This window comes from Polypterus senegalus, chromosome 9 (assembly GCF_016835505.1).
Source record: "Polypterus senegalus isolate Bchr_013 chromosome 9, ASM1683550v1, whole genome shotgun sequence".
Taxonomy (NCBI): domain Eukaryota; kingdom Metazoa; phylum Chordata; class Cladistia; order Polypteriformes; family Polypteridae; genus Polypterus; species Polypterus senegalus.
The window spans coordinates 87,643,879-87,657,679 of record NC_053162.1 but is presented as its reverse complement, the minus strand read 5'-3'; the positions used below and the strand labels follow the sequence as shown (position 1 = coordinate 87,657,679).

The 13,801-nt window shown below is 36.3% G+C and overlaps 1 protein-coding gene across 2 annotated transcripts in view; it reads left to right on the top strand.

Annotated features, from left to right (window-relative positions):
- def8 (differentially expressed in FDCP 8 homolog) overlaps positions 1-13,801 on the top strand; it is a 44,588-nt gene that overhangs the window by 1,992 nt on the left and 28,795 nt on the right. The window contains exons 1-2 of one of the 2 annotated variants that reach the window (XM_039763405.1): positions 6,612-6,696; positions 8,610-8,692. In XM_039763405.1, coding sequence (XP_039619339.1) covers positions 8,668-8,692 — 25 coding nt within the window. In that variant the 5' untranslated portion in view covers positions 6,612-6,696; positions 8,610-8,667. Of the gene's footprint in view, positions 1-6,591; positions 6,697-8,609; positions 8,693-13,801 lie in introns of those variants that run through there. The other variant, XM_039763404.1, reaches the window with a different exon arrangement.

Sequence of the window (13,801 nt, the reverse complement as noted above, 5' to 3'; positions counted from 1 at the left end):
TTTATTTTTGCTACTTCAGAATAACATTTTGCTCTCTTTATATGTAAATGCCAAAAACTAGGCACTTAGCAATACATTGTTTGAGGATATTCCATAGTGCGTGTCTGTGCTGAACTTGCAGTTGGTCAGCATTTCAGGATGTATTCCAGTGATAGGCTTCTTTCAGTGCACATTATAATCTTTTAAAACAAATATTTTATGTGAATCATGTTTTATTAGTCAGTTTTCTTAACATGAAATTCGACTAATAAATTAGCATCATCAAAATATATGACTAAAAATGTACTATTTCTTAAGACTTGCTGACTTGAAGCACTGAAAAGACAACCTATGTGTTATTTACTTGAGCAAAAATATATTTACTGTGTTTAACCAAAGATAAAAGATTCGGAGAAGAGCAGCAGAAGGATGCCAGCACAGTTAACAAGTTTTGGGCAGAAAACCTCAATGTAAAAGTCTGAATAAATAAAAACGTAAAGGTACATTAAGTAGTATGCAGCATTCAAAAAGAACATCTCACTAAAGCCTTACTTCACTCTGCAACATCAGGCTGCAAGATGTAGTAGCAAGTGCTGAAACCAGAAGGTTGCAGGTAAAATTTCTGCTTTACTGTCTTCATTTACCCGCCTTTCTGTGCGCCAAGCATAAAAAATGTTCTCTAAACAGTTGTAACTTCTTTTGACCTTACAAGTCACACGTGTTAAAGAAATTATCCCAATATACAACAATATTAATCCTGTTACAACCTTCCGGACATGTATCCTACAACCTATAAACATCAGAATCTTACTTAGGCCAAGTACATTATAAACCCTTCACATATTCAAAAATCCACATGAGATGGTACAGTTGCAAGCGTTACAGTTTCCAGAGACCACTTGTGATACAATGCAACTACAGTACCTGTCTGCAATCCTTACAGCATCTAGTTTTGATATACCACTGAATGTCCATTCTGCCACCAAAGCATGCACTAGGATCTCAGACCTATCCCTTCATTTCCTCCTCATTATCCAGACCTAAACTGGTCTTGCTAGTGTGCAGATGCATAAACTGCCTCATATCACACTGAGCAGGTCTTGCATTTTATTAATACTTGATTTAAAAGTAGTAATATAATGTCTATGCATGCTTGATAATTATTGAGGTCTGCAGAGTGTGGTTACATTTTTAATGTAATAGATACTGTAGTTGTAAGGTACTTAAGTAAAGTAAATGTTTGAATTGGTAATAAAACTGACAGAATAAGGATTGAGAAACTAGTTTGGGCTGCATGACATATTCTCATCAATACTCTTCTTAAATTCTTTACTTAAAGAACTCCATACAGTTGGTTATTGACCATACAGTATAATACTCATTCACTAACACTGTGGCGAATTTAGAGTCACTGGTCTGATCTGCACTTTTTTGGGCATTTGAGTGGAAAAGACACTAAGCCATGCACACATTGGGAGAATATACAGATGATACATATTATACGGTGTATCCAATTTAAAGGTACATGCTGAATCTCTACTTTTGCTAGTGTAGTACTTGCTCTGCTTTGGAGGTCTGTGATTGCCCCATGTTTTCTTACACTTTAATGGCTGGATGTTAATTCAAATGGTAATTCAGAGTTATAGCTTACATTTTATCATTTGTTTGTTTCATTCTATCTGATTGATGTTTGGACATAGTAAAAATAAAGTCCTACCTTTGTCTGGGGGCCATGACGTTTCAGATCACATCAATAACATAATTAGTACAAGGCCAAGACTCCCATTTGTTTAGTGTCAAAGAGTGAAATGGCTGTTTTCTTTGCAACAGAGGAAAGAAAATACATGAAGAAATAATAGAGTTGGAAACATGGGTAACAGTACTTGCTATTCAAGTGATTCTAAATGATTTGTAAACTAACTTCCATAGTGTAGAGCATAGAATTAAGTGTCCATATGTACAATATTTCAAAAGCATGTTTTTATTTTTAATGGACCAGTCATAACTACTGGTATTAGAATCACTGCAAAAATGCTGTCCCTAACCTGTTTGTGTTTTTTTTTTGTTCATCCAGTGTTCAGTTGCTTTACAACATACTTATTTCAGTAGTAAAAGAACAGGCACAGAGGAAGTGAAGTGTATCAGGAATAGTAAAGGGGAATTAAAAATACAGACACTAAAACAGTAGCTGCTGTAAACTTGCATTTTTCTGATGTCTTCACACATGAGTATGTAGATAACCTACCAGGATTAACAGTGACTACTAAGGAGGTGCTGAATAATTGGGTAATTGTAGAGGGAGAAGTACTGATTAGATTATATAGGGTGAAATCAAACAAATCACCTGTACCAGATAATATTTACCCTCAAGTTCTTAAGCAGGTTAGTGAGTGTATAAATAAATAAATCCTTGTATATTTTTATGAAGTCACTGCACACTAGGGAAATTCTGAAGGACTGAAAAATGTCAAATATTATCCCATTATGTAAAAGGGTGATCATGCAGATCCAAGTAACTACAGGCAAGTGAGGGTAACATGCATTGCTGGTAAATTTAATGGAGTTATTAAGAAAAAGATAGAACAATATATTGCAAAAACATGAGTTTTACTGAACTGCATTTGATAAGGTCTCTTTGAGTGGTTGCACATCAAACTAAAAATGTTGGAGGTCAGGATGAAGTGTGTAGATGAGTGCAAAACTGGCTCAGACACAGGAAGTAGAGAGTAATGGTGCAAGTAACCTTATCAGAATTGGGTGATGTTAGAAATGGTGTCACACGGGGGTCAGTGCTGGGGCTGCTGCTATTTGTAATAAATATATATATATATATATATATATATATATATATATATATATATAAATGAACTGGATAGGAATATAAATAAGAAAAAGTTAAAGTTGCAGATGATACCAAGCTAGGTGGATTGGCAGATAACTTAGAATCCATTGAATCATTACAGAGGGACTTTTTACAGCATATAAGCTTGGGCAGATTTGTGGCAGATGAAATTTAATGTAAGTACTGTACATGCAAAGTATTACATGTAGGGAGTAAAAATGGTAGGTATGAATACACAATGAGAGGTATGAAAATTGAAAGTATGCCTTATGAGAAGGATTTAGGAGTCATTGTGGACTTGTCACTATCAACTACTAGACAATGTTCAGAAGCCATTAAGAAGTTTAACTGAATATTGAGTTACTGTATATGGGCAATATGTAGAGAACAAGTTAAAGGAGACTGTGCTTAAGCTTTATAACATATTGGTTAGACCTCATTTTAAGTACTGTGTTCAGTTTTGGTCTCCAGGCTACAAAAAAGACATGCAGCTCTAGAAAAAATTCAAGAGAAGAGTGACTAGGCTGATTCCAGGGCTACAGGGGATCAGTTATGAAGAAAGATTAAAAGAGCTGAGCCTTTTCAGTTTAGGCAAAAGGTGATTAAGAGGAGACATGACTGAAGTGTTTAAAATTATGAAGGGAAGTGGTACAGTGGATTGAGACAGTTACTTTAAAATGAGTTCAGCAAGAACTTGGGGATACAGTTGGAAACTCGTTAAGGGTAAATTTCACACAAACCTTAGGACATTTTCTTCACTCTGGGAACCAAAGACACATGGAATAAGTTACCAAGTAGAGTGGTACACAGTTGAACTTGAGAGACCTTCAAAACTAAACTTAATGTTATTTTGGAACAATTAAGTGGATAAAACTGGTGAGCTTTGTTGGACTGAGTGGCATGCTCTTGTCTAAATTGTTCTAAATATGTTCATTAATGAAAAAAATGATGATTACCCTGCTTGTAATAAGCATTTTTTCAGATTTGCTTCTTATGTATTTAAAAAATGAAGACACTATGGAAAAGAAGCAGGCAGCAAGGTGTCCTATTTCTGCTTTTCTTCCTGCAGTAGAAGACAAAGTCCTAGAAAAATTGAGTGAGACCCTCATAGGCAGGAGCAAGGTGTATACCATGCTTGTGTGGTGTGGAGTGGTGGCTCTAAGGCTAGGCATCCGCACCGGCAATCAGAAGGTGGCCAGTTCAAATCCTGTAAATGCCATAGTGAGTAAACTCTGTTGGGCCCTTGAGTAAGGCCCTTACCCTGCAATTGCTTCGTCCTGGATATGACATTAATCTGCATCCAGCCCTGCAAGCAGGTCTTCCAACTTACAGGGAAAATCTAGGGGTTGGTGGCAGGGTTGGCACTCCAGCCAGTGTATAAAAAAAATAATCTTACACCGTCCCAGTGTGGTGCTGAGGTGTCACCGGCTGCACTCCGGTACCAATCCAGGTGGTTCGTCGTGTGGTGGGTGTGGCAATGCATTATCAGCACGTGCTTCCTACCGAAGTGTGGAAGAATGATACAATATGACCTACTGTACAGTATATTGTGGCAAGAGGCTGAGGCGGTACCCAGCCGGGATGCCCAGAAAGACCGGAAGAGGGACTACGCCTCCTCTGGACCATGAGAGGGCAGCTGCCCTGGTTGGTATATGGACCACAGGAACAGAACATTGAGCTCAAACCTATAGGGGCCTGTGGTCACCGCCAGAGGGTGCTTGGATGCCTGAAAAGCCCTGGACGTCGGCACTTCCACCACACCACAAAGTGCTGCCGGAAGCTCATCAGGAGGCACCCTGGAGCACGTCCGGGTGAACATAAAAGGGGCCACCTCCCTCCATTCGATAGCTGGAGTCAGATGGAAGAGGACAGAGCTCGGAGGAGAGGAGTGGAGGCGGTCACGAAGAAAGGCATTGTTGAGAGGCCTGGACTAAGGGTGATTGGAATGGGAATACTAGGTTGTGTGCACTGTAAATAATGTATAATAAACGTGCATTTGTGGTTGAACCTTCGGTGTCCGCCTGTCTAGTTCCCGGCCACCTTCCACAATATGAAGAGAGTGTATTAGAATTAACTACTCGGTTGGCATTGAATTAGTTGGATAAGTTGTAGAAGTCCATCAGGTAAGTAGGTGGAAGCAATGTAGTTTAGTACAGTGTATTAAAACACCCCTTGTGTATATCATGAAGGGTAGGCACATCATAAGCTACCAAGACTGATTTGCCCTTTTAAATGAAAATTGTGGTTCTGAAGTGCAAAAGGGTGCTGCCACTGAGAGATTTGAGATATGAGAGAGCAACAGCACTTTCAGAAACCATACCTGATTCCAGAAGTGTTTCTTTAAATGGCTCTGGAAATTGCCCTAGGCTTAAAAAGAACTTCATAACTTCTTGAGTGTTATGTCTGGGAGGAAGAAAAGGAAAGCATATGACTGGCACGAGGAAGAAAGGCCATAAAGGGGGAGAGAAAGAGAGATAACAAGAAATACCTTTTTGTGGTACTTTTGAGCTAATAAATGCACCTTTTTAATATTTTGGCTTCAGTATCATTATTACAGGATCACAGAAGCTGTTAGAGTACCTCCTATTATTTATAGCATATTATCATGCAACTTTATTTTGTCTGTAGGTTTATTATTCTGATAGGCATCTTATAATGAAAGAATTGCTTTAGACCAGTGCATTAAAGTTTAATGGTTAAACGTCTCAGAAAAACAAAGGGTCATGATAACAGTTTCTATGTGTTCTTAGTACTGTAAGTATAATTCAGAAATGTTCTGAAAGTGACTTTCAACCACAAGTCTCTTGTGTTTTTTTTTTATACAAATCTACTTGGCTGTATATCAGTTGTGAGAGGGTGCCCTATAGGCAAGAGTTAGCAATGAGCCATCTGTTTGGCACAGACAAAGCCTCATATAGGGACTTCAAGGATGAGAGTGAGTCACAAAGGCAGCAGAAGAGGTTCTACTTGTTCCCGGTGTGGAAATAAAGGAACTATGGGAAAGGTGCTATACACTGTATGTGCTCTAGATACCTTGGTAGGTTAACAGTTAGGGATACTAGGGGGAGGAAAAAAAAAAGTGAATGATGGCCTGGATGAAAGGTTGTGATATTCCCTATGGTTGCTATAGAGTAGGTAATCATGCAAACAACATGTAGGAAACGAAAACTCATTTCAGCCAGGTAACATCAAGGGGGTCCTCTCTTTAAAAATGTGATGTTATTTACCTACTAGGATATGAAACCTGGACCATTATGGGTAACCATATACTCAGGAGACCTTTAGAGGCAGTTTAAAACTTGCATTCCTTGTAACAAAAGTAGTACAGCCATTAACTAGATTGACAAGATGCAACTGTGGCAACGGGTATGAAGGCAATGTGTGACCAGTGATTTATTGAGATTATGTTGTGGAGGTGAACTGGTGAAACCTTTGCTCATTATTGTGCTGTATAAATAAATATTCCTTGGTGACCTTCTCAATAATTAGTTTTCAAATGCACAACTACCTTTAACCACCTAAATGTCTTATCACATTCTGAAATCGACGGCCAATCTTCAGATGCATGACATGACATTAACATACTGCAGTTTTCACATACACAAAAATGCACACACTCAATAATTCATATTTTGATGTAATTAATTTGATTCAATGTGCTATCATTTAACTGCAAAGTCAATCATTCTTTTGTCATATTGCTAAAGAATTTAGAAAAGTAATTCTGTTTTCCGAATCTGTGGTTAAAGTGCGTTCGTATTTTTATTTAGATGTGGCTGATACTATGGAATATGATGAGAGACTCGCTCGCTTCCGACAAGGTCACCTAAACCCCTTCAACAGAGAATTAGAAGAAAACAATTGCTCACGCACTGGTAAGTAGATAAGTAGCATAGCTATGTGTTTGTCTGGCTAAACAATGAAATATGTTTTAAGAATATTTCGCACTGTAATGCCATCTTGGATTGCAGCATAGTGTGTTGAAAATTCCTACCTTGGTATGACATGTATCAATTAAACTTTCCTATATGGATTGACTTGCATAAGTGGCATGAAAAAATGAGGTGTACAATTTTAATCCAAGAACAATACATATTGTAAATTTTTAACCTCTGTTTACAGCTAGACAATTGATTATAAATTTATTGGTTTGCTTACTTTCATTTGATCAAATAACATTTCCTATCAGCTTTTTTAGTGTTGACAGTCCTATTGAAAATTTCTGGAAAACACCTTGCAAGTATTAATTTTAAAGTCTGTTTATTTTGAAGCTTGTCATTGATACCCTTTGCTGGCTTCATGGCCTTTGTAGGCTACCAAGAGTTTTAATTAAAACAATCATCTTGATTTTTTTGGAAGTATTGTGAAATTAAATACAAGTCCAGCTTATTATCTGGGATAAAAAGGGCAAATATTACTACCTGGGATAAAAATTTAGTGTGAGAATTGTATTAGAGCGTGCACAGGTAAACATTTCTTAATAATAAGTAGCCTACTTAGATGCAGTGTGTAGTGTCAAAATGTTAGAAAATTTTAACAGCCTTGCACAGCTTAAAATAGTGTATACAGACTGATCAAATTGATTGTTTAAGAAAAATTAAAATCTGTCTTCAATAATTAGCATACTGTATATTGATAAAATTGATTTTTAATTGCATGGCCATTGTTGAAGTAAAGGAGTCCAAATAGCATAGTACATAGAGTAATATAAATCAGATGCTTTTGTTGTACAAATAAATGCTCACAAGCTTCACCTGTAAAAGCCTTAGAGCTTATTTAATTATCCAGTTTTCATTTTAACCACTTTGTGCTGCATGACTGTTCACTGACATGCTTAAGAATGGTGTGTATTTATCCATGAATGCATTTTCTATTAGAAACTTATAAAATTAGTCTGCATTTACTGAGAGGTTTGCTTTTCTGATTTTTTGTTTTTTTCTTTGTGCTGATAAGCACTTGAAGACTTGGGTAGAGGTGGGAATTTGTTTTTGTTTTTTTTTGTTTTTTCCAGATTTTTTTTTGTATCATACTGTACACATTTATGTTTATATATTTTACTATAATATATGCAGTATATTTTTAAAATTATTATATTGTAGTACAGTTATTTTGTTTATAGTTTTATGTTATGTGTGTTTTTGTTTATACACTGTAGCAGACTTGTTAACTGTTACATATTTTCTGTAGTTAATCATTTGTATTCAACGAATTTATTTAACATAGTATTTGGAAAAATTAGTATTTATTGAATGATATATTCTTTTGATTAAGCAAATCAGTTGTAAAATTTAAGTTATGAAGTAAGGTGAGAGCTTATTTATTTGACTCTTAAAATGTATAAGGGAACATTTTTGTAGGTATTTAGAATGCTGTATGCTTAAAGTTTAGTTTACAGTTTTCTTTTTTTAACATGACTAATGACTAAAATTACTGGTATGTAAAAGGCTACCTAAATTGAATCAAAAAGGTTCTTTAGTTAATGTTAGACTGTGAGAAAGTCTGAATATACAGCTTTCTTTCTTACTTTTTTTTTTTTCCTCTGTTAGCTTTTAACTTTTGTGCATTTAGACTAACAGGATTGAGATATTGAGATTGCAATGAGGAACAGAAACATACTCTGATCTTCTCTTGGGGTTAAAGAACATTTCCTATATTACAAAGCTTGTGATCTAATACAAACCACGTTTCGTAACTTGTTTCTCTCCTACTTTCATGGTGTGGGCTTTCTTCCTTGGTGTAAGGTCACAAAAGCACTGCCTAGCTTGTTAACTGTTCAGAACTTGATCAGACAGGTGGTGTTGCTGTAACTGTTGTCTCCAGTGGCAAGTACTCGAAGACTGTTCAAGATGCTGTTCTGTGAGGTTTATGCAGGTAGATGGAATATTCATGTGCCTTTTTCTTTTGTTAGATGTGTGCCATCTTTAAGTTAATGTTTGTGTGTTTACTTAATTCTTAATATTTAACTGAATGCAATTTTAGGAGTAGAACAGCTGCTATGCTGTGACATATTCCAAAGTACGATAAAATATGCCCTCAATTTACCTTATATAGGGTGATGAGAGTACAACATTTAATTTTTATGATATAACATTACTTGGAGTGTATGCCTTGTATATTCAAGAAAATTTAAATTGGTAAAGACTTAAAAGATACTCTCTGTGTTTCAGGTTAAGAATGTAAACTTGTGGTGTTTTAAAAAAGCCACTAGAGAATATTCTTACATTTGTCATGTTTTTAACCTTTCAAACTGTAGACAAACACATTTTAGTTCATGTTCCATTTTAAGGAGGCGCCAGAGGAATTTGAATAGAAAAAACCTTTCACATTCCTTAACGGATCGTCAGAGACATGTCAAACAAATTTAAGCTATAGAAGCATTTTGATTTTTGTCTTATTTAATGAACTAGGACATAAGTGCAATTTCTTATTCAAATTTATTATGTGAATATATACTGTATCTTGTGATTTAATAGTAATGTTGTCCCTGTTCTCTTCTCTGCAATTGTTTGAAAAATACAGATTACTTTTACTTGCAGGAAAAGCACTCTTTGTGAATAATCTATACTTTTTTTTATTATTGTTATTTTATGTACCTTACAAACTTCTGAGGAACAAATGTCATTTTTACCAAAAACAGAATACCAAAAATACTTACATTAAAATGAATATGTATTCTGGTACACTTGTAAAATTAAAGATATTTTTCAGTGGTTATTTGGAACCACATTGTGATCTGGAAACTTTAAAAGCAAGTTTAAATAGGGGCAGTGCAGTTAAAAAATAAAAAAAAAAGAAAGTTTATTACAACAAATTTAATTTGGAAATAAGTTAAAAGAAAGCTGTAATATATGGGCAAATAACAGTATTTTATACACACCATAATGTGATACTGAAATGTGTGAATTATATAGTCCGTTTTCAAAAGATTAATTGGGTTTACCTGTATTTCTAGGAAGAGTGACTTTAATAAAGATAAATACTGATTGGAAAGAAGTAAAGAATAAGTCCAACATTAATTTAGCTTTATTATTTAACATACTAGGGAACTCCGCTCGCCAACCCCGGTGTTTGTTTAATCGGATATACAATTTTAAAAACGTGTTTTTTTCTTTGGAATCGTTGCTTTAACTGGTGCAGGACCACAGATTCTCATAGTGTATGGTCCATTATTGTGTAAATCCACATTTTGTGCATTGAATGATGCGAAGGCGAAAATACTTTGTTTTTTCCACTCTTTGCCTTTTATCTCTGATCTCGATTTGTCCTGCTATTTTTTCAGTTACACCTGGTTCTGATGATGAATCGCCTTTTGTTTGTGTTAATGTGATCTTTACTATCTTTGTTTTTGATACTGTAGCAACTGACGTAATAAAGTGTCACAAAAGTTCTACTTGAACAATCGGCAACTTCGTAACCCCAAACACAACTTTCTAGCACCCTCTCCAACCCCTCCTCTCCCGTGTCTCGCCCCCCCAATGAATCAGTCTTCCGTGCTGTACTCCACCCTCCTTCAATCGGACATAACAGTGACTTAAAACCAAAAAGGCCTTAACTTGGCGGGGACGCTACAATACAATACTTTCGAATTTTACTGCTTTCATATTCTGTACCTTTCTCTGCATGTGTATCGCGCCATCGTTTGTTTGAGCCTTTCGAATTCCACTGTTTTCATAATCTCTTATCTGCCTTTTTTTCTCTCCAATGCTTTTGGGTCTGTTTTCTCCACGCTGTTCTTTCTTCTTTGCTGAGAGCACAGGATCTGTGTGTGCTACGTGCCGTTCCTTTGCATGAACTGCTTCTGGGTGTCTTGTCTCCGTGCTGCTCTTTCTTCTTTTCCGAGAGCACATGGCTGTGCTCTTATTTGATAAGAAGGGCGTGTCTTGCAAGAATCTCATGTTCCACGTCCCCGCGAGATGGCCCTGGGACAATCTCTTGGCACCAAGTCTCATGTTTATGGTTACCGCGAGACGCCGTTTATGGAACGGGTCTTTTAAATGTCTTCTGAGACATTTCCGAGAAGATCATGTTTTGTTGCCCTGGAAATGTCCTTTCCAGGATTTTTTTTTTATATATATGGAGGTAATAGAAATATTTAACAAAAATACAGTTATCCCTTGCGATTTAAGGGGGTTAGAGGCACAGGACACCCACACATCCGAAAATTCACAGATACATTTTGGGCCCATGATTAATGTATATTTTCTATATAGTTCATTACACTAAATAAGATGCAAAACGTTGAGAGAAAAGTGAGATAGAATGATCACTGCTCAAGTAAATCACGTGTATGAGGCTCGCTGTCGAGACAAAGCTCGTAGTTCAGCAGTTGTTTAGTAAACTGTAAGTTTTACAGTTTCTTATTGTGATAAAGTTGTGTGTCTATTTATTGTTGTAAAAGACAAAAATGATTAATATTACAGATACAAAAGAAATCCAATAGAACAATAAACACTTGCTTCTCAGTCTAGTTTTGCAGATGTAATGATGGTGAAGTAGATATGAAATCCCCTGTGAACAGCCTCCTGAAAGTTATGTAATGTTGTGATGCCAAAGTAAATGGAGATTTGTAGAAGTTGGGAACACTCCCCAGACAAAATCACACAAGCAAGCAAGCAAGCAGGCACGGACCAAGAACATAAATCCAGAGAAAACTGTAATCTGATGGATGTAATGTTAATCCAGTTGCGTAGTGAAGCATTGAAACAAAAAGACATTGCTGATTGCAATCCTGCCTGCTTCTTATTACTCAGTTTTAAAGCTAGTGCAGCAATGGTCAAAGCTGTCCTGTGATGCAGTACTCCTGGGGTTGCTGGGATTTACAGCAAATTTCAGTAGCGCAACTACAACATTGCCTGTGGTTTTCAGTAACCACTCGCAAAACTCGCAAAATAATTTCCATTTAATAATTGAAAACAAATCCACTAAGACCCCTGAATTTCAAGGGCCAACCTGTATTTTGTATCATTTTAGATACTTTATATTTAGTAATAAATGAGTAAAAGGAAACATGGAAAATACAGTATAGGTGAAAAAAAAAAAAAATCTTATACTTTCACAAGTATTAAATATTTAACAGTACATATTGTGTGTTTTTGGAGTACACTGAATAATGCTTCTTTTTTTGTTTGTTTGGTTAAATATTTTGCATACAATTAATACATTTTCTCATCAATGGCAAGTGTTTCTGTCTTGACAACTTTTTAAGTGTGATTGCATATCAGACACAGGCAATGCATTTCAGAGGGAATTATTGCTGTACAGTAATCCCTCCTCGATCGTGGAGGTTGCGTTCAAGACCCCCCTGCGATAGGTGAAAATCCGCGAAGTAGAAACCATATGTTTGGTTATTTTTATATATTTTAAGCCCTTATAAACTCTCCCACACTGTTTATAAATATTCCCCGCACAGTTATACAGCATAAACCCTTTGTATTCTCTTAGATATTAGGTAAGATTCATTGAAATTATGTTTGTAAAAACACTCTTTATATACAGTAAAACCTAAATATTATTTTAAAGATATCGAGTGTCTCCGATATCACATATGTTACAGCCATTACGATAGACAAGCCACCAGCAATAAATACGTACAATGCAAGAAAAATTATATACAGTAAATGTATGTACAGTGACACTAAACGTACGTACATGTACTAAGTACTGTAAGTAGAAAATTATGGTTACTCAACAACAGTGACACGATGACTTGTCCGATAATGATAAGTTTAATTTTACTGCACAACAAAGGAGAGCGTTGCAGCTCTTCTAAAGGAGCCTCTTCAGGCGACTGTGTAGCATCGCCGTTGTTCTTCTTCAATCCAAATCCCTAAAGCAGATTCCATCCAGACTACTGCCTTATTACATCCACTTACAACTCGTTTTGCACCCTGGTTAAAAGGACACTGTGGCCGTAGATCTTATATTCCTTTCCTACTTTTTAAATAAAAAGAATCGTAGCCTCATTGATGCTGTAATGGCGTCCTACAGCGGTGTAGCTTTTCCCTTCCTTCAACATATCCAAAACGTTTACCTTTTCGGCAATCGTTAACATCTTCCGTTGGCGCTTGGGCACGGCCCCTGAGGCAGTAGCAGGAGCAGATCGTTTTGGAACCATAATGAAGGGCTTGACTATGCACAAAAACACAATAAACACAAAAGAGCACAAAATTAACTCTTTACACAGCGAAACACGTTGATGCTGAATGAGCGAGACAAGACTTTCTGGTTAACGCCGCGGAATCGAATTCAGTGCTCCGTCGCTGAGCCATTCAGCACACAGGAACTTAACTGCGTGCTCTGATTGGTTAGCTTCTCGGCCATCCATCAATAGTGTCCCTTGTACAAAATCAACTGGGCAAACCAACTGAGGAAGCATGTACCGGAAGTAAAAAGACCCATTGTCCGCAGAACCCGCGAAGCAGCGAAAAATCCGCGTTATATATTTAGATATGCTTACATATAAAATCCGCGAAAGTCGAAGCAAGATATAGCAAGGGATTACTGTATTGTTATACTCATTAAACTGTATATGCTTTTCCAATACAGGTATCTTCTTGAAACTGTGATAAATAATGGTAAAGAAAAACTTAATTTTCTCTAATTTTAAGTTTGTTAAATCGTCAAATATTCTTTAGAGCTCTGGAGCCTCATGTATAATGGCGTGTGTAGAATTCCCATTAAAACATGGCGTATGCACAAAAATTCAGATGCATAAAACTGTGTGTTTCACACACTTCCCCTTTATAAATCCCAATGAATGTGAAATTTAACACACATGCACATGCCTACAGCCCCACCCCGACTCCTCCCAGAATTTTGCATGTTTGAATATGGAAATCAATATAAAAATCCTCTTCCCTATAGTGATTTAAGAGACAATGGCAAAAGCACATGGAAAAAAGAATAATTTCAGTGAATGCGAAGTGGAGGCAAGGAAAAACATACTCTTAGTTGGCTTAAGCATTGGTATAAGCAAGTAAA